This window comes from Caenorhabditis elegans, chromosome II (assembly GCF_000002985.6).
Source record: "Caenorhabditis elegans chromosome II".
NCBI lineage: Eukaryota > Metazoa > Nematoda > Chromadorea > Rhabditida > Rhabditidae > Caenorhabditis > Caenorhabditis elegans.
Window position 1 is genome coordinate 7,143,889 of NC_003280.10, and position 27,907 is coordinate 7,171,795.

General features: G+C 35.8%; 8 protein-coding genes across 15 annotated transcripts; 4 read left to right on the forward strand and 4 right to left on the reverse strand.

Moving 5' to 3' along the window:
* The first annotated feature begins 718 nt into the window (after positions 1-718).
* On the forward strand, positions 719-3,495 carry npr-31 (G-protein coupled receptors family 1 profile domain-containing protein). Its single transcript, NM_063080.3, has 7 exons — positions 719-837; positions 886-1,019; positions 1,073-1,462; positions 1,879-2,006; positions 2,230-2,303; positions 2,352-2,459; positions 3,080-3,495. Exons 1-7 carry the CDS (start codon positions 731-733, stop codon positions 3,363-3,365), a joined length of 1,227 nt encoding a protein of 408 aa, NP_495481.2. The 5' UTR covers positions 719-730; the 3' UTR covers positions 3,366-3,495.
* A 1,015-nt stretch (positions 3,496-4,510) lies between these two features.
* On the forward strand, positions 4,511-7,987 carry T07F8.1 (Zinc finger PHD-type domain-containing protein). The gene is made up of 3 exons (NM_063081.2): positions 4,511-4,612; positions 5,360-7,393; positions 7,438-7,987. Exons 2-3 carry the CDS (start codon positions 5,360-5,362, stop codon positions 7,870-7,872), a joined length of 2,469 nt encoding a protein of 822 aa, NP_495482.1. The 5' UTR covers positions 4,511-4,612; the 3' UTR covers positions 7,873-7,987.
* A 705-nt stretch (positions 7,988-8,692) lies between these two features.
* Positions 8,693-11,588, forward strand: fust-1 (RNA-binding protein FUS). 2 transcript variants are annotated; one of them, NM_063082.7, is made up of 8 exons: positions 8,764-8,815; positions 9,016-9,122; positions 9,248-9,533; positions 9,582-9,639; positions 10,204-10,241; positions 10,449-10,587; positions 10,633-11,242; positions 11,291-11,584. In NM_063082.7, the coding sequence occupies exons 1-8, from the start codon at positions 8,812-8,814 to the stop codon at positions 11,393-11,395; spliced, it is 1,347 nt and encodes a 448-aa protein (NP_495483.1). In that variant the 5' UTR covers positions 8,764-8,811; the 3' UTR covers positions 11,396-11,584. The 2 variants fall into 2 exon arrangements, with proteins under 2 accessions (NP_001368629.1, NP_495483.1); NM_001381492.1 differs by lacking the exon at positions 10,204-10,241 and having other exon boundaries at positions 8,693-8,815; positions 11,291-11,588.
* A 104-nt stretch (positions 11,589-11,692) lies between these two features.
* On the forward strand, positions 11,693-17,073 carry C27H5.2 (TAR DNA-binding protein 43 N-terminal domain-containing protein; the record flags this gene model as incomplete). 4 transcript variants are annotated; one of them, NM_063083.5, is made up of 13 exons in its annotated part: positions 11,693-11,819; positions 13,163-13,255; positions 13,979-14,101; positions 14,145-14,270; positions 14,363-14,466; positions 14,532-14,807; positions 14,854-14,936; positions 14,986-15,088; positions 15,136-15,347; positions 15,396-15,504; positions 15,621-15,724; positions 16,506-16,575; positions 16,819-17,073. In NM_063083.5, 13 exons carry the CDS (start codon positions 11,795-11,797, stop codon positions 16,957-16,959), a joined length of 1,569 nt encoding a protein of 522 aa, NP_495484.1. In that variant the 3' UTR covers positions 16,960-17,073. The 4 variants fall into 4 exon arrangements, with proteins under 4 accessions (NP_495484.1, NP_872042.1, NP_872043.1 ...); NM_182242.4 differs by lacking the exon at positions 16,819-17,073 and having other exon boundaries at positions 16,506-16,726; NM_063084.6 differs by lacking the exons at positions 16,506-16,575; positions 16,819-17,073 and adding an exon at positions 15,796-16,116 and having other exon boundaries at positions 11,795-11,819.
* A 253-nt stretch (positions 17,074-17,326) lies between these two features.
* C27H5.12 (Ferrochelatase) lies at positions 17,327-17,724 on the reverse strand. Its single transcript, NM_001356870.3, has 2 exons — positions 17,636-17,724; positions 17,327-17,591 (listed from the first exon to the last, which is right to left on the reverse strand). The coding sequence occupies exons 1-2, from the start codon at positions 17,645-17,647 to the stop codon at positions 17,460-17,462; spliced, it is 144 nt and encodes a 47-aa protein (NP_001343750.1). The 5' UTR covers positions 17,648-17,724; the 3' UTR covers positions 17,327-17,459.
* An 830-nt stretch (positions 17,725-18,554) lies between these two features.
* mfsd-13.2 (Transmembrane protein 180) lies at positions 18,555-21,961 on the reverse strand (the record flags this gene model as incomplete). Of its 3 annotated transcripts, none has more annotated exons than NM_001026826.5 (9): positions 18,555-18,805; positions 18,863-19,069; positions 19,118-19,204; positions 19,548-19,702; positions 19,745-19,990; positions 20,035-20,380; positions 20,857-20,966; positions 21,020-21,124; positions 21,487-21,691. In NM_001026826.5, 9 exons carry the CDS (start codon positions 21,589-21,591, stop codon positions 18,643-18,645), a joined length of 1,524 nt encoding a protein of 507 aa, NP_001021997.2. The 3 variants fall into 3 exon arrangements, with proteins under 3 accessions (NP_001021997.2, NP_001021998.2, NP_001300519.1); NM_001026827.3 differs by lacking the exon at positions 21,487-21,691 and adding an exon at positions 21,857-21,961 and having other exon boundaries at positions 18,556-18,805; NM_001313590.3 differs by lacking the exons at positions 20,857-20,966; positions 21,020-21,124; positions 21,487-21,691 and having other exon boundaries at positions 18,643-18,805; positions 20,035-20,109.
* A 1,661-nt stretch (positions 21,962-23,622) lies between these two features.
* col-36 (Cuticle collagen 36) lies at positions 23,623-24,924 on the reverse strand. Its single transcript, NM_063086.6, has 2 exons — positions 24,668-24,924; positions 23,623-24,619 (listed from the first exon to the last, which is right to left on the reverse strand). The coding sequence occupies exons 1-2, from the start codon at positions 24,757-24,759 to the stop codon at positions 23,788-23,790; spliced, it is 924 nt and encodes a 307-aa protein (NP_495487.1). The 5' UTR covers positions 24,760-24,924; the 3' UTR covers positions 23,623-23,787.
* Positions 24,905-27,467, reverse strand: dyf-13 (Intraflagellar transport protein 56 homolog; the record flags this gene model as incomplete). 2 transcript variants are annotated; one of them, NM_171019.3, is made up of 12 exons in its annotated part: positions 27,381-27,467; positions 27,205-27,330; positions 27,033-27,160; positions 26,797-26,983; positions 26,525-26,625; positions 26,071-26,468; positions 25,916-26,025; positions 25,803-25,866; positions 25,451-25,690; positions 25,299-25,405; positions 25,118-25,251; positions 24,905-25,066 (listed from the first exon to the last, which is right to left on the reverse strand). In NM_171019.3, the coding sequence occupies exons 1-12, from the start codon at positions 27,381-27,383 to the stop codon at positions 24,940-24,942; spliced, it is 1,725 nt and encodes a 574-aa protein (NP_741021.1). In that variant the 5' UTR covers positions 27,384-27,467. The 2 variants fall into 2 exon arrangements, with proteins under 2 accessions (NP_741021.1, NP_741022.1); NM_171020.6 differs by having other exon boundaries at positions 24,940-25,066; positions 27,376-27,416.
* Positions 27,468-27,907: the final 440 nt, after the last annotated feature.

Consider the following 27,907-nt stretch of genomic DNA (forward strand, 5'->3'; position numbering starts at 1 on the left):
GATTTTTAATATCATCATGCTTCGTCTGCAACTTTTGAGTCATTCCAACATTTTTATGTGTTGTATTTGTGGATGAATGAACTTTAGGTCTTCCTGTAATTGTCTGCTCAAAGAGTCATAGCTCTTTTCTCACCTTTTCTAGTGCACCTGATTCCCTACATTACTTTTAGCCATGCCTACCGAGATACGAGAGATACGACCTCAGAGTATCTCTCGGTACGGTACTGTAAATGGCAGTTTGGGGATCGCGTGTAATCATTTTTATAATTAGTAATTTTCAGCCTTAAAAACATAGTATTATCCATAAAATGTTCTAGATCCCATCTTGACATCCTGGATCAATCGACATAAACTGTTCAAATCGTTATTAATTAAAATTTCACTGTGACGTGGAATTTTTTATCGATAGGCTGACGTTGTGGTATGTAGTCCCTCTGTCAATCTCTCTCTTGGATACTAATCCTCCACCCTCTCAATTTTCTCCCCCGCCCCATGAAGATCCAGCTTTTATTGAAGGTCTTCACACCTATGTTCGTTTTTTCTTCTACTCGAAATATTTATGCTTTTTTCTTTCTTTTGCTCCATTTTTCTTACTTTTCAATTAGCAAGTTTGATTTATGTCTCTTCTTTCCAAGTCAATTCCAAATTTATTCCCCTCTCCGCCTAATTCCCAAATCTTTTTTCTCATATTTCGTTGCTCACGAACAAATTGCCTCATTTTTCAGAGGAGATGATGTCTCCATATTTTGCCGGTTTTCTTTACATAGCCACAGTTCTTACCGGACTATTTGGAAATATATGGGTCGTTTGCTCAGTAGCCAGAAGTCGAAAACCAAAGTAAGTTCTGAAAAGCTTTGAGGAAAAACTAGTTATAAAAATGTTCAGATCCCTTATGTCCAGAAGCTCCCCTTCAGATCGATTACGTGCTTATATTTCAGTGTTAGCAGTGATTGATTTAACAGTTTTAATGGCTCTTTTAGTTAGAGCATTATATCATTTTCTACCACATTTTATGCTCGGTTAGTTTCAAATTGACTTTCAAATTTTCAAAACAAAATGTCTCAAATTTCAGATTCAAATAGTTGTCGAGCAATGTTTGTACTTGAGAATAGTGTAAAGATTACATCATTAACAGTTCTTTCGTGTATTTCAATTGAACGATACATCACAATACGAAAACCATTCTGCAGTGAAGTTCGAAGGCAATTCGTGAATGCAACTCCAATTGGAGCAAGTATATTCGTTGGGCTTGTCGTTGGTGCAATAATCGTTCAAATCAATTCCGTGACTGTATCATCTGATGGATTGAATTGTGTTCGTTCATATCGAGGAAAAGCAATTCCAAGAGTGGCTTCTTATCTAACAGCAGTCGCATTTCTAGTCGATTTAACAATTATTTCGTTGAATTATTCACAAATTGTCCGACATGTTAGAAGAAAATTTACAAAGCGAAGAGCTAGAGGTGAGTAATAGAGAATACAATTGAGAAAAATTCTTCCTATGCCTTCGAAGTAATTTTGAAATGTCACTAATTTGTGAAAACGTTAAATACAATTTTTATGATGCGCTTTCAAATGTGAAATGTAAAAAACTACTACTGAAATTGTTACAAAACTAACTTACAATTAGAAAAACGATATGTACCTTTAAAGAAACATTTCACATTTAAATTTTGATATGAAATAGGTGGTCGTAGATTTTTGAAACTAAAATTTTGCTTCAATTAAGGATTTTTATTCTGAAATTTTAGAAGTTTCACCCAAAACCTCCAATTCTGATATATTTATACATTTTTGAAACTTGGAACCATTTGGAGCCATGAAACTATTTCATCTATGCGCTATGTTTAGAGTCAATCCGAATTTCCAATAATTTCAGTCCAAGCCAACTCTCGAGTACGTGAATCACTTGTGAATGAGCCCCGTTATATGAGAGAAATGACAGCTGCAATTGTTCGTGTTGGAGTATTCCACGTCGTTTGTTGGCTTCCAATGTCTCTGATGCAGGTATGTATTTTAAAATTCAAATTTCTAATATAAAATGATCAGATGCAAAGTTCAAAAAATTAGATTGTCTGGAATTTTATCTTTAAAAAACTTCAAAAGAAGCTCCAAAATTGAAAATGGACTTTTGATCTTTAAAAAAAATATTTTTAAAGTTGAGAATCCTTTGCAAATAAAAATGACCAAATATCACGAAATTTTAATTTTTAAAATTCTAATTTTTCAGTTTATCCCCGATAATACAATTCAATCGGAACTCACAGCTGGAATCAGGTTATTCAGTAATTTCCGTGACTATAGGTAACTCGTTTAAACCGAAAATCAAATTGAAAACTTTTTGAATTTCAGTATAACTCGTTGGCTAATCTTTATTGCCACATGGCTTACATCCATGAATGCAGCTGGAGATTGGATTTTCTACGCGGTCATGAACAGAGACCTTCGAAATCTTATTAGGTATGATCTTTTTGATGAGCTCACAATTGTTAATCTCCGTTTTTCAATTCTCCTTGTTTACAAAATCATATGAACACCCTCTAATCCAATAATTTGTTAGCATTATGTACATTCAACACAGAGGTTAATCTCATTAGGCAAAAAGTCACCGGGAAATGATTTGATGATTTGGTGATCATCTCGTGAGAGCATTTTGTGCTCATAATTCTGAGCATCATATGATACTAAATAGGAACGGCTTCTTCTTATTAACTACATTGATTATAGAAATATTGAGTGACCCCGGAATTGCTTGATAACATTAATTCAAGAAAGTAAACATATTGAAAAATCCTTAACTTCTTATTCTACTAATGTACCCAATTTAGTTTATTTTGTTTAAAAAGTTCAATTTTTCCTTTTGTTCGTCGAGTGGCTGAAAGTATCTGATAAGAGGATTTCAATAAGTTCGAAATCCAAATAAGATAAGACGAAGTTAGACAAAACGGAACGGCTTCTTCTTGTATAGAACTTTGATTCCTAGAACATAGAAATAAAATCTAAATCTAAAGATTTGTAATTCTAAAAACATTCAAATTTCAAAATGAATTTTGACCAATGATTAATTTTCATGAATTCAGATTTGCCACTGAACGGCGAAAACGATCAACAATGTCTCATGCAGCATCTCCATCAACAAATCGAAGTCTTCGTCAACAAGTTCCACCATCCATGAAAGTTCTTCATTCAATATCATATAGAAGTTCAATTGGAGGCTCTATGGATGATGCAGCTGGGGCATCTTTTCTTCAAAGTTCACCTAAAGAATCAACTGTATCTCAAGAGCCGAATAGTCCGTATGGAGTTCGAGCGAAAATTAGTATTTTGACAAGAAAAGAATCTGATGGAGATGGCGATATGGTTTAGTAGTGTATATATTTCTTTAACGTTTTCTTGTTACTTATATTCATACGGTTTCAGTTTTTTACGGTTAATTTACAAACGGTTACAATTGTAATTTCATTTTACATGCAAACAATAAAACTTGTGTTCTCAACTACATTGTCTCGGAATAATATAGTTTGAAAAATCAACTGGCGTCTATGGCGACATTTAAAAATCGAATGTTCTAGAACCTTCAGACTTTTTTAAAATCTAGAACGTTCTGAAACATTCTGGCACATGGAAGATAAGAAAAAATTGAAAAGGTTCAGTTCTTAGTGTTCAAAAAACTATTGGAAAATAGTTGATTTCTCGTGCAATTTCATTTTTTTGCAATAAATTCCTATTAAATTTCCTACAACATTTAGTGCAAAAACATATTTTGAAAATGTCGTCATATTATGTGTTTGTGTACTTTTGTAGTACGCAAACATTTGAACTTACGACACATTTGAATTTGAATTTTATTAAAATCACAGTCTCTTCAAATGAAAATTAGCCATGGAGCGCACTTGAAAATCGCTGGCGCATTTCTCGTTTTCAAGGGGGAAAATTTTTTTTCCGTTTTTTTTATTTTCCAACTTAAGTTTTGTGAGGAAAAATGAAATGATTAGAATATCGATAAAATTATAACATATCAACGTAAAATGACAAAATGGCGGCAAAGCGAAAAATCAACTGAATTTTTTAAATTTTGTCCATAAAAAATTTTTTACAGGTTCATTCAGAAATTCCAACTGTACTTTTGTGGAGACGGAGGTTGTGTACGATTTAGCATATGTGACAAATCTGAAACTTTAAACATATCGAAACGCGCATTGTTTCCAATTCAGTTTTTTTGAATTTATTAATTTTCAGTGCCGTAGCTAAATTCATATATTTTCAAAGTAGTGCAATAGGTAGTTCTGGGACGGATAAAAATATATGGCACCGTATTTCATTACAACTCTGCTTCTGAATTGCTTTTTTTCACCTTATTCTCTGAAAAGGTAACTTTTTTTCTTTAAAAAATGCGAGATTTCAGGTGAAAAAAAGATCAGTTCAAGCAGAGCGGGTTCCAGTAACATCAAGAATCCACTCCAAAGGTTAGGACACTTTTAGCTCGCTGGAAATATACAAATTTATTTCCAGGACGATATTCTTTTGCTTCATTCCAAACTTTTCGCAGTCGACCAGAAAATTGTGACCAATTCGTTCCAAATTGCTCCGTTCCTACTAGAAAACGCTGAGCAGTGAGTACAACCAAAATACATCCTATTTTCTCATCCGGGCGTTCATCACAGCTACTGTATCCGACGATATACGATCCTGGATCAAATTTTGTTGTAAAACGTGCTGTTTTTGGATGTTCTACGATCTAGGCTATGTGAGATGTGGAATATTGTCATTTTTCATGCAAAAGTTATGACCGAGGTTTTGGCACGAACGAAAGTTGTCAGATATACAGTACTCACTGACTCTCGAACAATTGTCTCATTTCTTTTCATATCTGGCACGTTTTTGGAAATTTGCTCAAAAATATACTATTTTTTGCTAAAATCAATTTAAAATATTACGAAAAGAGAAAGATCACAGAAAATTCAATAAACTGATGGGTACTGTAGCTGAAAATATCACACATGCCAGAACTTCGATCTGAATTTTTTTGATGAAGATGTGGCATAATTTCCCATCTCACATGGCCTTGAAAGATGCACTAAGAAAGCTTGTAGTCGTGTTATATCTGAAATTTTTGGGATGCACGATAGAATGGAGCTGAAATACCTGAAGTTTAACAATTAATTAGTTCATATATCGCTTAATTTCACGGAAATCTTCCATAATAATTTTTTTCGTGTTTTGAGTCACGTTCTATATTACACTGCTTGTATTCGGGATTTTCAAAAAGGAAATTAATTTTAAAAATATTTAGTCATTGATAAGAAAAGTGCATTTAAAACCACGATTTTCAAGGATTTTATGAACAATTGGCATTTTAGATGGTATCAAAGAAAAGGAAAGAGCACGGCAAGAACTTGGGCGTCTTGGGACCTGCTGCCAAGAAACAGAAACGGCTCGAAAAATCTTTCGATCAATTAAAAAAGGATAACGACGCCTACGTGCTTGAAATTGATGATTTAAAGGAAAATATAAAAGATCAGACGTCGTTACGAGAAAAAGCTGAAAACTTGAATGAGAGTCTGAAAACGAAAGTTGAGGATTTGGCTAAGAAAGTAGATTCTATAGAAGGCGAAATAGAATTCGAAAAACGATCTCACAGTGATACGAAAAAGAAGTTGGGAAAGTTTGCGGATGAAACTTTCGTAAAGGAAGAAAAGCTCGAAAGAATTAATGAGGAAATGAGTGAAAATTTGAGAAAACTGGCACTAAAACCAGCGTCAGAAGCAAATAAAAAGTATCACCAGTTGTCACAGCCAACTAAAAACAAGAGATGTGAGACGGTTTTGGAGTGCATCCAGACTTATGTGGGAACGGATGAAGCCGATATTTTCATTGTGGACTTCGTGAAATATGTCTCGAAACACCGAAGGTTCAAATTTCGAACTAGATTTACGACTGAAGAGACGTTTTGTGCTGTAATTAAATTCAGACTGTCGGACGGATTTTTGAAATCTTTCAAAAGTTTCTCTCAAAAAACGCTCGGATTCGACATCTTTGGCTCTCGAAAGGAAGTTGACGAGCACAGAAAGAAATTGCAAGTGCATCAAGAATATGAGATTTCGATCGAAAGTTCAACTACAAAAACTCGCATTGGACGTGAGATTCCCATTCAAAATATTATCGCGGTCTGCAAAAATGTTCCTGAAGTTACGAGAAGAAGATTAGAAACTTTGTCTGCCAATGACAACCTGGTTTTCGATGAAGGGATAGGGGATGATATTATCATCTCCGCAGATACCGGTGATGGAGTAACAAAAGTTTGTATGTCTATCGAGAATTGTCAGAAGCCAAACAGCAGTCTCACCGAGACGGCTCTTGGATGGTACACTGGTACAGACAATTACACAAATCTGAAAAAGTATTTCGCGGGGATTTTCGAGCAGCTCGAAAAAATGACAAGCATTCGTTATCAAGAAAAAAATGCACTCGTTATTCGAAATATTCGTCTGAAATTGGTAGGAGATCTGAAATTTGAGTCATCTGCAATGAATCATCCAGGACAGGCAGCTTCAGATTCTTGCATTTTTTGTACCGGCAGATGGGCTCATTCTGGTATGAATAAGGCTACAGTTCAATCCTTCGAATTTGATAGATCGGGCCCTCTTCGTACATTGCGTGGTATGATATCAGCAGGGTATCATCCATTACTCCACATTGAGCCATTTTGTATCGTACCACCTTGTTTGCATCTTCTGATGGGATTGGTAAATGACTATATCTTGGCTTCACTTTTGGCACTTGCCAATCAAATCGACTTCCCTGGACAGGATCTTCCAGACTCTATGAACGAACAGAGAATGGAATTGGGAATAGTTCAGAAAGAAGAAAAATTTTGCCAAAAAGTGGTTGAAAGTCTGCAAAACGCCCTTGTGCTCACGACGAAAATCAAGGAAGTTTATGAGAGTCGACTAAAGCAGAATAATATCAAACGTTCGTCGATATCTTGTGGATCTCCAACATGCTGCGTCAGTGATATGCCAAAAAGCCAACAGGATCAAGATATCTTCTTCTGCGTTGCTTGTCCATTTGCAATTCATATGGTGTGTGCTGGTAGATATACGGAGGATCAACGCCAGGCAGCTAAACATCATCCGACTGCTTGTTTAAAATGTCAAGAAAAACATATTCTTTCTAATGAGGAAATGATTGAACATGCTAATGAGGCACTTGATGAGCTTGCCAGGCGCTTACAACACGAGACAAGCCATCTTAGTAACTTGAAAGCTGCTCGCCAAGACATGACAACGGCTATTTCGACTCGAACTGGGCCAACAAAACAGAAACTCGAGGAAGTTTTGGATTATATTGGCTGTAGTCAAAAAATTAACTATCAGGGATTAACCGGAAATCAAGTAAATTTGTGATTTTCGGTATTTGAAAATATTCTAATCTTTAGGTTCGCCAACTACTAAGGACAGAAAACATTGACAAAGTACTAAAAGTCTTCACGGACTGTAGTTGGATCCAGAATATGAGAAACTTCATGAATGATTTGGCGTCACTCATGTCAGCAAGCAATAACGCAGTCTTCACAGATGATGATTTGAATGATTTCGCTAAAACTTTGAAGAACTTGAAGAGAAACATCAGAATTCTTCATCCTTCGATGGGAGTCACTCCTAAACTTCACATCCTCTGTACTCACCTCGAGCCTTACATTAGAGCAAAAAGAACTTGGGGTCGTACTTCAGAACAAGGGATGGAAGCGTTTCATGTGCTCTTCAGGACAACAGAGACGCGATTTTCTTCTGTGATGTCTCTCAAGCTACGCGCTGAGTTGATGATCGACTATTTCGCTAACATCAACTATATTTCCGATAAAAGAAACTAGTGACAGCAAACATTTCTAGGAAACCGTTTTTATAGTACATCTCTCTCTCTCTCTCTCACTCACATGTTTTTTTTTCGATTAAATCAATTAAACGAGCAGAAAAGCCATGAATGATCTCTAAATTCCGACTTACAAAGTGTTTTGAGTTGATGATAAGCGTGAATCCTAATTTTCAATTGCCTAAACTAACAAACGGGTTGTGAATGGGTTCAGATTGGGGTACAGCATGAAAATATTTCAAAAGAAGTGAATACAATTTTAGAAAAACCGAATACAAGCAATGTAAACATGAAAATGAAACAAAAAAACGAAAAAAAAATCAACCTTGTTCGAAGAAAATGATGAGAATTAGAATGAGCAAGGAAATGCGAGAGACTTGGAAATGTGAGAGACGCAGCATTTCACGCGAAACGCGCCAGCAATCGTCGCGCTTGCGCATTTCGAGACGAGGATACTGTGTAAAATTGTAATCATTTGTTGCAATTTTTGTTCTTGAGTTAACTTTATTTTTCATTTTCCTCGACCTAATTTCTCAAAATTGTTAAAATGTATACTATTTATTACCCTGCAGTGCTCAAATCTTGTGATGAGCACTATCAAAGTTTTAGATGGAGTTTTTTAAAAAGTATTTTTTTTAGTATAATTGTTTTTTTCAGTAAATTTAGTTTTTTGGAGCAGAACGCTGAAATCTGCCAAGGTTCGCTACAACCAGATATATCTAGATATAACTGCAAATGTGCGCGCTCCATTGAGACTACACGCGACGCACAACCGCGACGCGTATTGGACAGCGTTCTCCGTCTTCTTTGAACAGCATCTGTCCTCAACCATTCTCTTCTCGTTTCTCTTTTAATTTTAAGATATATTTGCTCTTCAAAGGATAAATTTCAGTCAACGCATCGACACGTAGCGAGTGCCTCGACTTGAATATCGACAAAAATGGGTTAGTTTCTTTTTTAATAGTCGTTTTCTTATTGGAATATCGAAATCCGAGTGTCCACTGAAAGTATTTTATTTATCCTCCTAACACCATTCATGTTTTATAAATTAGGTTAATGCGTGAATTTGTGGGAGCTCCCGAATACAAATCACGGGCGTTGCCATTTCTGTTTCCCGGTTATTTGAAAACATTATCGATTTCAGCGGCTTACGACCAAAGTCAACCCGACTACAGCACACCCGAAGGGCAGCAGGCGTATTGGGCCTATTATCAACAGCAACAACAACAACAACCAGGAGGTCAACCTGATGTAAGTATATGAGATTTTGTGGGCTGATCGCCTCACTATCATGGCTTTGCTCAGAATTGTTCAGGAGCATAGTTCTGCTGTTGAATACCACCAGGCTCACAGACGTTTCATAGTTTAAATTTCAGCAGGATCCGTACGCCGCTGCTGCTTATGGAGGCCACGACCAAGCACAACAACCGCAAAATCCATATGCACCACCACCACCAGGAGCGGATCCATACGGCCAAGGATCCGGAGGCCAATCCGGAGGATCTGACCCCTACGGGCAAAGTAGAGGTGGCGGCCGTGGAGGATTCGGAGGCAGTCGTGGAGGAGGTGGATATGATGGTGGACGTGGCGGAAGTCGTGGAGGATACGACGGAGGACGCGGAGGTTACGGCGGTGATCGCGGAGGACGTGGTGGTGGTAGAGGTTTGTTCTTGTTTGATTAATGTATTCATAATAAACCATGTTTTTCAGGTGGCTACGACGGAGAACGCCGAGGTGGGAGCCGATGGGATGACGGAAACTCTGATCGGTAGGTAAACATCTGAATGTTTCGTTAGCAATATGCGGTATTTCCAAATTCGTTTGCTTAACCATCCAAAAATTGTTGTGTTGTGTTGAAAATCGAAACTGCTACAGAGTTCAGAGTATTCAGTGTTCATATACAAAATCTATTCACTATTAAAAACTTGCGAAGAGTAATGTATTGTGTCCGTCATTGTAAGTTTCATGAAAAAAGGTCAGTGTCCGCAATGAAGCACAAATTCATTGTGCTTTATCGATTTGTAGGGCTATGGCCCGGTTTCCTTCAAAATATTATGCAGTTCAGCTATTATTACGTGTGTTCGGTATCAAAACGAGTCAAGAGTGAAGAACAAATGAAGTCTACCAAACGACTTCGAGCGTGCAGGAGATGCTTCTGTCTGAAATCTCTCATGCTTGAAAAATCTTAAAATCTAAATGATCGTGTTTGTGCGTACAAAAAAAAATCAATTGAAGGTGTATTATTGCGCGGTCGAAATCTGAAAACATTTTACTGTGGTGTTAGCATGAGAGAAGAAGACAGAAGACTCCATTCAAGAATGATGTTTTGCAGACAGGGCGGACCTCCAGGAGGAAGAGGAGGTTATCAAGGTATTGAATACGTAAATTGCTTTATCTTTCGTACCACAACGAGTTTATTACCAAAATTAAAAAAAAATGGGTATCCTACCGAGTTTATCATCGAAATTCAAAAACAAAAAACATTAAACGAATATAAAAATACTTGTTCCTGTGCTTTATATTATTGACAGTTGGACGAAAAAATTGTTTGTAAAAGTTTTCATATTTTCATTGCAGACAGAGGACCCCGACGTGACGGACCACCAAGTGGAGGAGGATACGGAGGCGGTGGTGCTGCTTCAGGAAACCGCGAATTCGGATCCGATGGGCGAGTTGAGTTGAAGGAGACCGTCTTTGTGCAGGGAATTTCCACCACGTATGTTTTGTAATCGCCCAATTAAAAAATGTATCTATATTTCAGTGCAAATGAAGCCTACATCGCCGACGTCTTCAGTACCTGCGGAGATATTGCAAAGAACGATCGCGGACCGAGAATCAAGATTTACACCGATCGCAACACCGGAGAACCAAAAGGAGAATGCATGATAACATTCGTCGATGCTTCTGCAGCTCAACAAGCTATAACTATGTACAATGGGCAACCATTCCCTGGCGGCTCAAGCCCGATGAGTATTTCACTAGCCAAGTTCCGCGCTGATGCAGGAGGTGAACGAGGTGGTCGTGGTGGACGAGGCGGTTTCGGAGGTGGTCGTGGTGGTCCTATGGGAGGACGTGGTGGCTTTGGCGGTGATCGTGGAGGATATGGCGGCGGCGGTGGTCGTGGAGGATTCGATGGTGGTCGCGGTGGTGGCGGTGGATTCCGTGGCGGAGACCGAGGAGGATTCCGAGGTGGTGATAGAGGAGGCTTCCGCGGAGGAGATCGTGGAGGATTCCGAGGCGGCGACCGTGGTGGCGATCGTGGAGGATTCAGAGGAGGCCGTGGAGTAGGTGGCGGAAATGCTAATATGGAACAAAGGAAGAATGACTGGCCATGTGAGCAGTGCGGAAATAGCAACTTCGCTTTCAGAAGAGTTAGTTAATTTTGTTTTTTCAAAAAAAAAACACGGGTTTTCTTCTAGGAATGCAATCAATGCCAAGCCCCGAGACCAGATGGAGGATCCGGAGGTGGTGGTGGCGAGCGACGAGGAGGACCACCAGGAGGTGACCGATACCGTCCATATTGAGCCATCAACTCGTCTCCCCATAAATTTTAACATCTAATTTAAATTCTCTGATCTCTTCAATGTGAGAGACTTGTAACAATTTTATATCCACCTTTATATTCTACTTCGATACATTCAAATTTCAATGTTCTTTTTATATTTCATTTTTTCCCACTTTTTATTTTTAACGAAAATAAAAATTTTTGCACATTAACATCTGTTTTTTTTGCAATTGTCCGCATTTCCCTACCCATCAGCTGCTTTGCGTGTCACTGTCTGTTTTCTCTCCGCACTTCATCTCTACGTCACACTATCTGCTTCTCCATCTCTTTCGTCTCGACCTCCCTTTGCCTCGGCGCCCACCTCTCATTCTTCCAATTTACCCGGGAGAGACTGTCCGTTCGAAACTTCGACCGACTAATGAGCAGTATTACAGGACTACAAGGTAAGATTCGAAGAAATCGCTATGAGAATAGATTTTTAGTAAGATTATTCTCGCATATTCAGAATAAAAATATAAAACTATCAATGAAAGTTATTTTAGATTCAGAATTAAAGTATAGTTCTTAAACTTTATGATTGATAGGCTCTACGAACATTTAATTTGAAGATAAAAACGTAGAAAGTTACATCGTAATTTAAATAGACTCTGACATGCCTTCACAAAGGCACACGGATTTATTCAGATGGGTCTTCGCGCGCAAAAAAGTTAATGGTAGTTTTTTTTAAATTAATTTTCATTATAATTTTAAATCTGATTCTGAATAACCAGTAGTTTTTATTGAAAATAAACGCAGTCGCTAAAATCCAAAAGCAGACTACCATAAACTTTTTCGCACACCAAGACCCATCTGAATATATCCGTGCGCATTAATCACAACCAAGGGTGTCAATTCCCGTTTCCCGTTTTTCCCGTTGTCCCGTTTTTGGGGTGTTTTCACGGGAACGGGAATTCCCGTTGTCCCGTTTTCGAAATTTTTACGGGACATTGACACCCTTGATCACAACAGCTGTTTGATTTTCAATAATTACATCTATGTAGTTGCACAAGTATTCAATTTTGAAAATAGTTTTTTTGTTTTTGAACTTTCCTATTGAAACTATTTGATAATGGTTAATGAACATGGGTCTCGCCACGCTGACAACGGGTTACTGTAACTCGTTAGAACTTACAGGTAGATATTACATCATATTTTTGTTTAATACAATTCCGCCACCAGTACCTCGTTTAATTTGAAAAGGTTGATACAATCTCGGTCCATAAATTAATATGAGCTACAGTAACTCGATGTCCGCGTGGCGAGACCCATGCACGTAAGATATGGCGAAAATTCTAATGTGCATAATAGGAATTCAATTTTTAATTTTTTTTGTGTGGTTTATTTTATATAAATACTCTCCTCGCTTTCAATTTCATTTTTTTAATTTTTCAAACTCAAAAAACACACATAGAAACACATAGAAACAAGAAGCTCTTTAAACATTTTCAATTCTTTTGTCCTTCTCCTCATTTTTTCTCCGGCACAATGAGCTTATTCGGTCATGTCAATGTCTGAGTCTCTATATCTTCAGTTGATATTTTGCCTATTTACCCAATGACCTACGAATCGTGTTTCGAATCAAAAACTTGAAAAAATTTGTGTTTGCCTACATTTTTTTGCCCCACACAATTTCATCTTCTTCAATACCCGTAACTACTTATATAATTTGGTTTCATATCTAATCAAACAAGTAATAAAACGGAAGGAAGATGGGAGATATTTAAAAGTAAAATAGATATGTTTGCAGTTAAATCTCTTCGAATCGGGGTGGAACCTGTTGAAGTAGAGTTAGATGAAGATGCTGGTATCTTGTGGACTTCACTTCAAACTGCATTTCCAGGTGGGTTACTGTAACGGAACACAAGAAGATAATGCATTTTAATTTGATGCATTCAGGCTTGTGTCAAACAAAAAACTTCTAGAAAAAATAGCAAGAACATTTGGATTTGGCAGTTGTAAAACATTTTTAATCAAATCATAGACAACCGAGAAGCTAATAGAAGAAAGAAGACAGTTCTTCAGTTTTTCATAATTTTTGTGACTTTTTTCAAAATAACAATCAACACGAGTACACTGTAGGTACTGTAGCCAGAAATTTCCAAATTCTTGTTGAATTTTCCTTTTTGTGAATGTTTTCATTTGACAACACACAAACTGTATCATTTTTTGATGATTCACGTGAATTTCTGCTGACAAGACAAATAGATAATAGCGGAACAGTCCGTGTTATTTTTGTTACCACACACCCCTCTGATGTAGGCATCAAACATGTCACCTCACCCATAGAATTGTTATCACTTCTCATTTCTGCTAACCTTTTTCTTGGTTTATTTCAATGTAATCAAATCGAATCAACATGTATGCAAAGTATGCGAATAATTGCAAAAGAATTGGCGCCCAAAAAGAGAGAGAGAGAGAGAGAGAGAAGAAGAAGCTTTTCTTATCTGTTACAGTCTGTGTCTTATTGATCCGTATATTTTCTCAAGGGTTTTACAGAAATTGATAGCAGCAGGAACTGGAGAGAATGAGAAAAAATGAAAATAAATAGGAAAAAAAATTACAGGATGTTCTGGGATGTACTACCGAGAAATCGGTGACTCATGCAAGAAATCAGTGAAATTTGATGGAAAAAAGTTTATGGCTCCTGGCGGAGCATGGAATGATCGAGAATACTTTGTGACTTTGAGTAAGATTTACCACAAGGACATACCGCAAACAACTTTGTTTAGGTCAAAGATGTCATACAGCTGCTGGAAATTCGGGACATACTGCTTCTTACAGCGACGCCACAAAACAATTTGAAAAAAGTGTGCAAGCAGTGCAGAAAATGATGTTGGCTTCTGGAATGAAAATAGGTGAGAAGGGTCATTCAGCACATAATTTTCATAATTTTTACCATATGAAATCAATTTATTCCTGAAATCAAACATACAAACTGCTCTTTGAGATATGAGCCATCTTACAAAGAAGCGCCAACACACTTCTTCTCGTGAAACAGCTTCATCAACTTCATCATCTACAGTAACCCCTGATCCGATTCAAGCAATTGAGGTAGGTATCCTTTATTTTGACATTTTTATTCACAAAAAGATGTTTTCACAAAATCAATTTTTTAGGAACGCTCACAAATGTTGAAAACCGCTGGAAGAGAACTAAGCCCATTGGAACAACAATTTTTGGATTTATGCCGTATTTCAACTGCGAAAGATCAGATTATTGATGCCAATCGACAGGAAATCACAAAGATGAATGAAACGTTACGAATTTTGGAAAAAAACTTGAAGGAGACCGAGACAAATTTATCTGAAGCAAATGCGATGGTTGATTGCAAACAGCAGGAATTGGAAATGGTCAGTGAAGCATTAAAACGATTGGAAGAGTCGAGGCATACTGTAAGACAAAGATTTCCAGTTTCAAATATTTATTGATAATTTTCAGATCAGCGAGTTGAACCGAAAATCTGGAAATTTGGAGGAAAATGTTACCGAGCTGCAAATGAAATTGATGAATGTAGAGGAGGAGTAAGTGGAGGTGAATAGCAAACGTTTCCATATTTCACTAGTATTTCAGAAATCACGGACTAAAAGCTCAACTTGAAACAAGTCACAATAGAATAAAAGAAATGTCTGATACTATATCAATGCTTACTTCATCAAAGGATATTTTGTCAAAAGTAAGAACAATTGTTATTCAGATTTCAATAAAATGTACCTACTTCAGGAACTGGATCAATTGAGACCATTCGCAGATGCAGCTGGAATTGAGGATTATGAGAATATCCCAACGTTTATTCACGCAATTCAGGAAAATAAGGAACTTCGGAAAACAAATGAAAATATGAAACTTCAATCAGAAGAAACAAAAGATAATCATAAACAGATGCAAAGTATTCATACAGAGGTTTTCGAGGAAAATGCTAAATTAAGGAATAGGTTAGATTGATGGAGTTATTACAAATTTTTGGAAAATTTATAATTTAGAAACGAAGATTTGGAACGAAGATTTGCACATGTTGATGATGAACTCGCTTGTGTGAATGAGAATTGGGCAAAAGAACTGAAAGAGAAACAACAAGATTGGGATAAAGTTGTAAGTTTCTACTTAAAAAATTGAATCGAAATTGGGCGGGATGAAAAAGAGACTGTTAGAAATCCATTTCTAATGTTTAATAGTTATTTTATGCCAAAGAAATTAATTAATTTCAGAAATACGCAGCAGAATCAGAAGTGTTATCTCTACGTGAACAACTTGTCCATCTTCAATCAATTCTTGAATCAGCAACCCGGGAAGCAGCAGAAAATGCTCGAAGGTCAGCTGATCCTCTGCTCGAGTATTCTCTTATCTAGATCACTCTTGCATTTTTTCTATTTTTTAATTCAGAAACGTCATCTGGGACTGGTAGATTCGTAGACTTGGTAATTGATAATTCGAATATTTTTATTATTTTTAAACCATAATCTGAAAGAAATCTTAACAGTCTCAGTTGATAAGTAACCAAAATAATTGATTGAATGCCCTGAAAATGCACAAATTTTCGTTTCCTTCCAACGTACCTGGAACGTTTTGATCCATATTCCTTTTATCTCACTTTTTCCCAAAAAATTCCGGTTTCTTCCGTTTAACGGTTTTCCTTCTCGGTTATGCTCAACCCTAATCAGTTTTCGTATTTGTAAATAGTTTTAAAATGAATAAAATTTTTGGATTCATAACCGTTTTTGTTCAATAGCAAGGAATACCGTTAAATGGGAGAATCAACTGCAATATCATTTTAAAAATCTGTTATTTTATAGGCCACTTTTCCATTCCAGCACAGTTTTTGAAAACTTTTTGTCAAAGTTTTGGCAAATTGTCTCAAAATCCTGGACTTTTTGAGAAATTTATAAGGACATTTTATAGGGCATTCTTGATTATCAAAGCTCTACTAGGTTTGAACATTAAAAAAAATATAAATAGTAGAAAAGACAGTTTTTGGTAAACTTCCAAAATTGTAGTAGCTGAAAACTATTGAAAATTTATGAATATTTTTGCAAAGTTTAATAATAGTTGTGAGATTTAATTGTTTCAAGAGTGTTAAATCTGAATAATTACAGAGTATCAGAATTGGAACATGAACGTCATGAAGTTCGACGTCTCTCCGATGCAATGCATATAAAAGCTCAGGTGAGCGGCAGTCCAGTCCATCGTCTGTCGTCTTCAATTCGCTTTTAACTAAAAAAACCCATTTGGCTTATCATTTCATTATGAATCAATTTCACAAAATCACGACACATATCTGATTATTTTAAGTTCTCAATAAATTATTTTTATTTCATGTTTTTGCTGTGAAAAGCTGATTTTATGTTTGCATGGCTTCGCTTTAAATAATTTCAAATATCTAACATATTCAATTTCCGACTATTCCAGGAAGATCTAGCCCGTCAAGTGAGAGTTTTGAAAGAAAGACTCGCAGAATCGGATAGTCAAGTTGCTGAGCTCAATGTGCTTGTTTCTTCGTTGGCAGCAGATGCCACAGCTTCACGCAGAGAAATTTCAGATCTTTTGTAAATAATTCGATGAAAATATTTGATGATAATCCGAGTGTGCTTCAGTTTCTATCTAAAAAATAACGGCGTAGATTTAGAGTATGTAATAAAGAGTTTCTTCACTGACTTGTAAAAAGTATGAACAGTTTACATATATGATTTAATTTTTATCGGTACAAAAACTATACTGATTTGGGCTAGTGCTAGGTCTAAAAATTGCTTGATAATGAGAAGTACTGTGTTTTTTCACTACAATTCTTGCTGGAAAAATTAATGTTGAATGGGAAGGACTGAAAATAGTTTTAGCAGCACAGAAGTTTGACTAAGAAAAAATTATCAATGGGAAAAACTGAGCCACCTTTCATCGTAAAATCAAATCAAAAACGAGAAAATACGTTTATATTTATGAATAAATTGAAAGTAATAAAATATATAAAGGCACGTAATTGAAAAAGGTTAACAACGGAAGCATTTAATCAATTGATTGGCATTCTATTTTGTTGAGTGTATTGAATATTTTCTTCAACAAGTTGAACTCGAAATACAAATCCATACCCTTAACGGTATCAAGGGAAAAACATCTTTCGATACATTGTTCAAAATCTTGTCCAGAATTATTTCATTATCAAACACAGCGTTAATTGGGTCAAAGTTCTGAAATGCCAAATGAAAGATGAAAGGAGGAAAACTCAACTCACCGTTAAACACATTGCAAATCCTGTAAAAAAATATTAGAGCAGTTTCGTACGTACAGTCTCTCGGGCAGCTGAAAATAAGGAGACAATGCACACGGTTAGAAGGAAAGGAGAGTCATCGACAGTTGCGCATTGTACCTGTATATATGGTGTTGACCCGCCTGTTACTTAATTCATCATTATATCTCCAGTCGGAGCGTTGTTTAGTAATAATTGACCAAATCTACATTCCATGAAGGAAACAGTCGGTTTTTGTGTGTCACTTGAGCATTAGCTTTTTTTTGTAAAATACATCTCCAAATAGATTCAGTTGCTATGCATGATATTCCCAAACTTTTCCATTAACAATAAGATTACACGTTTAGAAGGGGAATTTGAATTTGTATTGGATTTTGATGCAATTTACCTGGAATCGATAGTTTTATATGCATATTTAAGACTTTTTCAGAGCCACCCTAAAATGTGGCGAGCCGACCCATGAATGACTGTCGATCATTTTGGATGCAAAAAACACAACTCTAAAAATTATAACAAAAATGTAAAACGGAAAGTAAATTTGTGATAACTATTGCAAAAAAGTCGAGCTATCAAAGTAAAGCATAACTTCAAATCTAAAGATGCTAAAGATTTTTTTTCAATAAGTTGAACTCAAAATACAAGGCGACATCAACTTTACAATTTGTGATTGCATTTCTGAAACAAAAAGGATAATTCGGCATTTTTTAAACATTATTCGGAGAAATCAGTTAATTGAGTTTTCAGCGTTTATACTTTATATATCGCGAATTAATTCAATCCGTTTTTTTGTAATTGACCAGATTTTTTTTCAATTCTATGCCATCATGAATCAATTAGTATAGCTATTTTACTGTCACCATTCACAACTACCGTAATAAACACTTTTTTCAGTTAGGTTCCTATCATTTAGAGATTTTCGTTATTTATTTTTTTGATAATTTATTTACAACTAAAAATGTATATTGAGATCAAGAAAATATGAAATTAAAAATTTAGTCATCTCCCAAATGACCAGTCTTTCCTTTGATATGCCTTCTCCAATATTGATCAAATGCAACAAACATTGACTCTCCAATTGCACAGATTGCAGGGAAAATTGCAAGAGCCAAGAACATCCATTGTGAATAATTAGTGCATTCTGCTACTGTCGGATATCTGAATAAATTATATAATTATATATTAGTTTTTGGAAAATACAAAACGCATACAAACCCAGACAACGTGGTGCTTTCCATAGATGTAGAATTGAACATTGTTGAATTTGAATAATTATCTTCATAAAATTGTTGGCAGGGAACAGTTAATTGTGGGTATCCACCTCGTTCTAAAAATAATGAGAGAACGAAAACAGGCGCTAGTTGATCAGCTGGTTTGTTGAAAAGAGCTTTCAAAGTGAAAATGATTGTTGAGAATGGTGTTCTGAAGTATAAATTGATTTTTTAATGTAGAGAAAATATTGAAACAAACTTTCTATTATTTGTTTTCATATCAGTATCAACAACTTCTCCAGCAACAACTATGTAGAATCCTTGCCACCCACAACGAGAAATTGCGCTGAAAATTTGGAAAAATTACTACAAAAATTGTCAGTGCGGAAAATGTTAAACACCGGTTCTATAGTACAAAAGTAATACCAAAGTTCCAATTTTAAAAATCTCATGGATTTTTTGCAGCTGATAAGTCAAGAAACTTAGTTTTCCCCAACCAAAATTTAGATAGTTGGCCAAAAAATACGTTGTTCTACGGATTTTTATTTGTAAATTGCGTTTCAATCGTTCATGTTCAAAAATTATAGAAATTCAAACCAACAGAAATTGCGGAAATTTCTCAAAACGGCTTTTTGAAAAATTTTTCGCCGCTCTACCAAAGTGCTCTACCAAAGTTTCGAAAAACTTACTTTTCCAAAATAATAAAAATTGCAATTGCTGTGATATTATTCACACCGGCGTAGAGAATAAAAATAACATTGAAAATAGATAAAATATTGAGAGATTGAATAACTGCTTGAGTTCCAAATCGATTTGTTGGAACCCAGAGAAGCAGGAATAATATCTGAAACTGATCATGTTCACAGATCAAGAAGAATCTACTCACACTTCCACTGGATCGTGCAAGAACGTAAAATAATCCAAGTGATCCTGAGTTTTTCTCAAAGAAACCATTATTTACAAGAAGTCCCTCTGTGAATACAATCAAAAAGTTTTCATTTGCAATAAATCGGAGAATTCTAAAGAATTGAGCTCCAACAAGGCAAATGAATCTTGGTTCTTTTGCAATTTGCAAAGAAACTGTCAGGGCGTTCTTCCATCCATCTTGTTTTGTTTCTTTCACTACTTCACCCTAAACTAGTTATTTGTAGAAAAACAATATTGTTTTTCACTAACCTCTTGAAACTTTTCCAATTGATGATCTTCGTTAATTGGTCTTTCAACTTTCAAATGATATCCAGAGAAAGCCATTAATGCAGCTGAAATACACGCAATAACAACACAACATAGCTGGAAAAGCCAATAATGTTCATTTGTATGTGGCATAGTTTCCAATGGATAAATGAGAAGTCCGGCGACAATTGTAAAGATTTCCCCGTATACAATAACTCGTACTCGATCTTCATGACTTCTTGAATTCTCGACACATAATCCACAATATGCAGATAGAACCAAAGTGAGTAGAGTATCATAAATGAATAGAGAAACAAGAAGGTGAAGAGCTGTTACCCATCCAATTGATCTGAAATCAAAGAGCTTCTGAATTTTAGTTTATTCATGTGAACCTTAAATGAAATGACATAACAATAGTTCTAAAACATTGGATGTCAGATAATTTTTTTCATTTTTTCAAATTATATAAAATTTCCATTTAACTTTACTGGAAAGTTGTACTGGCACTTATACAAACTCTGAACATTAAACATCCTATCTGTCAGAAAGTTTCCAATGTTTATTGATTCAGATTTCATCATTTTTATACAATTGAGCCCATTATTGTTCGGAGTGATAGTTCAGACTAAGTACATTTTAATTCAAATTCCCACTGTTGTGTATCGAAACCGAATTTCTGTTAAATTTTTACATAATCTGTGAACACTTCCCTGTCTCTTCACCTAACCAAATATTATGCTCTGTACTTTTTATGTCATGTTTTTTAATAGTTTCCGTTGATAGACCATGATGTTCTTATCAAAAAATAAAAATTCATTCACTCACGTTGACCATGGAAACCAAAAAAGCAGAAAAGAAGCTGCAAAAACGGGTCCCGCGTAGAGGACAACCTTCCTTCGATCCATAATCCATTTCATGCCACAAAATCCCAAATCCTGCAATTACAGAATTTAAAATCAATATACATAAATACTGCAAATAATATTACCTGCATATAGCCCATCATTGGATCATTTACAGCATTCCATACCAGAAACAGAATTTGCACAACTTTGAGATACGACGGTGGTAGATGGAATTCATCGAAAAATACCTGAAATTATTTGAAATAATTATTTGAAGCGATGGAGCCTATAACATAGATCATAAAATCATAGGCGATAACCACCCATTGATAACATAATCAATATAGAATATGAATAAAAAATTAGATTGAACAGCTTACCGTACATCCTCTATTAGTAAGGCGCCTCTATTAGTTTTGCATCAAATTAGGTGTCCGAAAATTAGTTTTGCACGCCTTACTAATAGAGGATATACGGTATATGAAAAATGTTTTTTTAACGCTTGTACATAAGCTCCACTGAAATTTGGTGCGAATAATTTCTTGTGACAGTTCTCATTCTGATTTTTTTATCAAGAGTAAATGAAAATGAATTTTATATTGTAAGTAACCTGGATATATTTGGATGTGAATACATAGTTAATTGAATCAGCAGCAAATGAAATAAGTCCGATCAAAAGAGCAGAATAACTAAGAAGAAAAGTAAATGAGACCATCACTTATCGATATTTATTCTTCACCTATCTCCGTTCGTCTTCTTCTTTTTCTTCAGAATGTTTCTAGTTGAGTCCGTATCAAATGAATAGACACAACAAAACAAACACGTCTCTATCTCTATCTCTTCTGATTCTACAGTTCTCTTCATGACATGGCAACCATATTTTATCCCCTCCCGCACTCTCAATTTTACAGTTTTTTTTTTCATTTTTTTTGGAAGACACGAATTATTTTTGTTTGATAGATAGACAATAGTTCTCTCACCTTTATGTAATATAAACTTTGAATTGACAATATGAATCCAGCACCAACGACAGTTAGAACAAGGTTTAATGTTGGCATATGGAGAAGACCCATGCTTTCCTGAAAGAAAAACAACGATATTTAATTGTAGACAGTGCAGAAAGCTGAAAATAAAACAAAACGCACGATTTTATTCATCCACTTCATTTTTTGGCTGATAACCGAATTTTTTGACAGAAAAATACAGGCAGTAACATTTATATGGAAGTTTTAGTTATTCAAAAACAATGCCTCAGAGATTGGGTGCACTTAAAAGCTGTTTTCGCATAAATAATGAATGCTGACTATACCGAACACCAGGAACATTGATAGACTGGAAAAAAAATGATTGGTGGATGGCTGTAATATTTTCAATTGCCGAAAATTGCAATTCTTACGGCTTGCCAAAATCGGCTAATGAATTGCCATGCTTTTTTTCAGCGAAAGGAAAAATCTAGCAGTTTACAAAAAATTTGGCAAAAATATAAATGGCAAATTGCTGAAAAACTTCCGGTAATTGTTGATTGCCTAAAATTCTATTTCCAAACAGCCACAATGGACTAACAAATCAGAATTTTGAAAACTGGTACTGATTCCTTTGCGACATATCTAGATTTTTTCACTGATTTTATTTTTCTGACTTATTTTAAAGTATTTTAAGAAATTATGTTTTACGGCCGTAATACGGTATTAAAAAACATGAAGAAGACCAGAAAATTTCCATATATTGCCAAATTTCGAAAATGTTGTGAAAATTAAATTTCTGTTGGATATTGAAGCAAAATTAAATTCCTGAAAACGTTTACATCCATACCGATGTAGTGAGACCGTATTGCGTATAGCTTTGACTACAAAACGTACCGAACGAATTTGGGTCATGACGGAATTGCCAGTTAATAAAATAAAATTCCAAAAGTTTCAGATCAAATACGGTTTTTACGTATTTGAGATCGATTAAAATCCAAAGGGATTTGGATATTTAAAACAAAACTAGGAAGGGCGGGAGACTACGTATTTTGGTGTAACCGACTATAATGTGACTCAATTTTTTTTTGAAAAAAAAGCGTAGTTTAGATGAACCATGATCATTCAAAAAGGGTAAAGTAGGAACAAAAATAAATATTTAGTTTTTTCATTATCAGTATAAAACGACAGGGTTAGGCAATTTTTGACTTTCTTATCTTTTCACCAATTGGAATATTAAAATTTAATGCGTGATTACATCGACTCCACCTCCTGTCACTTCGATTTTGTGTTCACGGTTCAAAATTGTTCAGGAAATATGTAATCGACACAGAAATAACACAAACTACAAAAGTTATTTGGAGTGTAGATTGTATTTTACACGTTAGTGGTCAAATATTTAAGAACTGATTTCAAGTTCGTAGATAGGAAACCTATAACTTTAAGCATACTCTAACAGTATTTTGAAATCGTAAATTCAAATTCTGAATTTTCATTCTAAGAACATACAAATAATATACCAAAACTGCCAAATAAGTTCTCATGGAGGAATATACGCTTTGCAAATCTCCTGTTCCACAATTTATCATCATCGTTTTTCCATGTCAAACTGCAGCGATAACATTAATTGCAATTGTAACTTTTCTGTGTTGTTATTTTGGATATTTTATTAAATTCGATAAACACTATAAACTACAATCCCCCGCTATTAGGACTTTTGTTTTGAGTACTTGAAAACACAATAAATAAAATTGTGTACTGATCGAATTGAGAACCAAAGAATTTCGAGCGAGCGTTTATTTGAGTCGAGCTTGGGTTGAGTCGTCAGCCAAACAACAAAGAAAAACATAAATGAGCAATTTAAATAAAACAATAAATTAAAAATGAAGAAGGCAGAACAGCATACAGCAAAAGCACCGGAATCAGATTCACGGCGAGACCTTGGTGGTCTAATAGCCTGGTGGGGTACGTGGCTCTGGGCAGTGATCGCAAGATCCTTCATCTCCTGGTGGTCCTTGTGGTCCTTGTGGTCCTGGTGGTCCTTGTCCTCCAACTGGTCCTGGGCCTCCAGCATCTCCTGGTGGTCCTTGTCCTCCGATTTCGGTAAGCCCAGCAATTCCTGGAAGTCCCTTTGGTCCTGGTGGCCCCTTGACTCCACGTGGTCCTGCTGGTCCAGCAGCTCCGTTTACTTGAATAACTCTTCCTGGTTGTCCAGCTGGTCCTGGTGGTCCTGGCTCTCCAACACCTCCTGGTGGTCCTGGGGGTCCAATCATTCCAGGTTCTCCGTTCTTTCCGTCGGCAGCTCTCTCTTGAGATTTACCCTTTGGTCCTGGTGGTCCCTTTGGTCCTTGTTGTCCAACGGCTCCTTGTGGGCCTGGTGGGCAGATGATGCATGGCTCTGATGGTGGAAGTGCAGAGCTGAGAATGGATCCTTCCTTTCCTGGAACTCCTGGAGCTCCGTGATGTCCATCATTTCCGTTTGGTCCAGTATCTCCTGCTGGTCCCGGTGGTCCAGCTGGTCCCTGTTGACATGGGCAGCAAGTTGGTCCAATATCGGCTCCAGCTCCAGTTGGTCCTCCATATCCACCACTTCCAGATCCACCACTGCCAGATCCCTCCTTGTATCCAGCATCTCTGCGGCTACGGGTGACACCTGACTTGTGGAGAACTTGCATCTCAACCCACATATCACGAGCACGAGTTTTACAGAACTCGGTTTCCATGATCAAATGGGATTGGAAAGATTGAACGTAAGAGTAGATCATTGGGAGAGTCACGATGCTGAAAATTCAAAGTTTAGATAATCTGAAGAGTGAAGTTTTTAATTACCTTGAAATGACGGCTGCAGTTGAGACAGCAACCGCAAAGAATGCGACTCTGCGCATCTGTTGCTGCTGATCGTCTTCTTTGTCAATCTTCATGTTCAGCTGACGACTGAAGTTTCTGTGTTCGGATAATACTTTTATACTAAAGCCTTCCAACTTTATCTCTGACTGATAAGCGGGTTTTCTCGTATAGAACAACAACAACTGGTAACCGGGTAAATGGGTCAAAGCGGAATGAAGTAAGAAACCAGTTTATTCAGAAATACATTATCACATTTAATTGATGATATTAACGTTATGCGTTTCGGCCCAATTGCGGACAACTTTCAATAGGAATTCACAATTTGAATGCGGCTTCATTGCAACCAAATGAACTACTTCTCGCATCTGGCTTATCAGAATTCTAAAATTATAATTTGTATGAAATATTATAAATTGCCTGAAAAATACTTACGGATCAGTTTTGTGATTGGCCAGTTGTCTGAATAACCCAGCACAAGCTCCTCGTTTCCCAGACCAGTTCTCAGTTGTAGGATCACTTATCTCAATCTCGTGAAACGCTTTCGATGCGTAATAAAATTCATTTGCCTGAAAATTTATTTCAATTTTAAAGTAAAAGTTTTCTGGGAGCTCACAATATAACAATCTTGTGCTATAACTTTGAGAAGACTCATTCGATCCGATGGATTATTGGTTTTCAGCATCATATCCCAAGCGCTTTGAGGTTTCTTGTTTCTGACATCTGAAATATTGTTCAATGTAAATATTAAATTCTTATTGAACCCACAGCATCTTGCTAACATTGATTTGTAGAGAATTTTATCTCTTTCAGGACCTGAAACTCGAATGAACAGTTTCTCAGCAGCTACATAGTTTTTGTACATCAAATATGCTTGTGCGAGGTTCAAGAGAAAATCGTCGTTGTTTGTGAAATATGCTTCAATTGATTTTAAATAAGTTATGACGTCATCAAATTTGAACGACAAGAAAAGATAAGCTGCGGATGATTGTCTACCAGCAATTGTATCTAAAAATATTAAAAGTCTTGGTTGTATTATATCTTTTGGTAATGATACTTTCTACTATCAGAGTACCCTTAAACTAATTTCTAGAGTGGTGTTTATTCAATTATTTCTTACCTTGAACAAGTCCGGACTCGCCAACCATTTGAAAGAAATTTTCAGCAATCTTCAGGTGTTCTCTCTGAAATAAAAAAAAAATTTCTACAAAAATATTGTATAAACCATCTTACCGAGTTAGTTTCCTGGCCGTGTCTCAAGAATGTCAATGCTTTTACAAGAAACTCATAAGGTGTTACTGGATCGAAGTCCTTGCACAAACTTATTGCATCTTTGACATTATCTGAATATATCAATTGTTATTAGTCATTAAAAAAAACTGAATTACTTTTATTGAGATGATATAGAATCAAATTGACTCTTGCTTCCGGAATATGTTTCATTAGAGACGGAAGAACTTGAAGTGCAGTTTCACAGTTTTTGAATAAAACTAAATTGTGTTTGCATATGTATTCAATTTCAGGATACAACTTTTGTTTGAGCAATGCTTCCATATCAGAAACCATTGTTAAACCCTCTTGATCTATATTTCTTGCCAACTCTGACTTTTCATCTACCGTAGTTTTTGATGTGATAGTACGGTAGAGGACAGATAGAAGTAAGTTTTTGGCAAAAGGACTGTTTGGAAAGTTTCTCAAATAGTTCTTGATAAGATTATAAGCCACGTGGGGATAATCCATTTTTGCGTAGCACAGAGCCATATTCACATTTAGTCCAATCAGGTTTCTGGAATATATAAACTTGCAGAACATAATAGTTGAAACATTCGTAGAAATACTTACGGACTAGTTTGAAGAACACTGGTATAAACCTCAATTGCATCTTGATAATGCATTCTGGAATAGTTAACTCCAGCAAGAGATAGCCTGTCTTCCAATGTGTCCTAAATCAAAAAGTATTTGAAAATTAAGAATTTTTCAAAATTTCGACTGAGAGCTTCCAAAAATCAAGAACAAATATCAAATTTAAAAAATGAATATTTTAATTCGGCAAAGTACCGACTAAAAGTTTCAAAGTAATGCATTTTTTCATCTAAAATTATTCAGAAACTCACTCCCAAACTGGAATGAAAAGTCAAAATTCGTTTCTCATCGTTCAGTCGAAGTGACACATTCATCATTAATCGAATGCACAGTGGAGTTTTTGGACACTTTTCCGCAATTGATTTTGCCTCGATATATTGTTTCAGATAGAATTTACAACATGCAAGATACACTCCAAGCTCTGCAGGAGCATCGTCTCTGAAATTAAATTTGGTTTCTTAAAAATGTGAAATTTTATTAATCTTACTTGTTCATCAAAAAAGTGTAAACATTAGCTGCTTCTTCATAATTTCTCAATCTGTAATAGCAATGAGCAAGCCATAATTGGAGTGAATCTTCCTCTTCTCGATCCAAATTTCCTGCTTTCAGTTTATGCTGAAATGTTTTAAAGATGCCTTTTTTTCAAGTTAAAGCAATACGTTTAAAAGAGAAATTGCTCCTTCGTAGTCTTGATTGGACAAAAAATCATCCAATTCTGGCATTTTTTGTGCCTTTTTGATTGTTGGACCAGCGCCATTTCTCTTTCGATTTCGAAACAAGTTCAACTGAAATTTATGCAAATTCTAAAAATCTTAACTTTTAATATGAACCTTACCATTTTAAAATAGATGGAGTTGTAGTTGTGTTGAATGGGATTAGTAGGGGAAGAAGAAGAGGAGTTGGAGCACAATTGAGTCTGCTTGACGTGTTGCTATGGAGACTTGAATGCAACAAATTGAAGAGAATAGGCGACAAGTGGAGATTATAGAGAAATATGGTTTATTTGGGTTAGGTCCTCTGGGAGTATTTAGGGCCTGTTAACTAAAAATTTCATTTTTGACGGTTGTTCAATATATTAAAGTTGCCGCTTATTTCTGTTTGATAACCCAATTTTTCAAATAAAAAATTAACATAGATAAAATAATTGATTCGTTAACTGATTCGAAAACAAAACTTCTTCTTGCTTAAAAATTCAAAAACTACCTCAAATAAAGCCTTGTTGACTGTTCCTGAAAAAGTGCTTTCTTTGAGTCTAAATTTTTATTTGAAAAATATTTAATGTACCTTCTCCCCCTTTTCCATTTACATACATCATCCCATCTCTTTCTCATGTACAACACGCAGCAAAGCGGAACCCTCAGG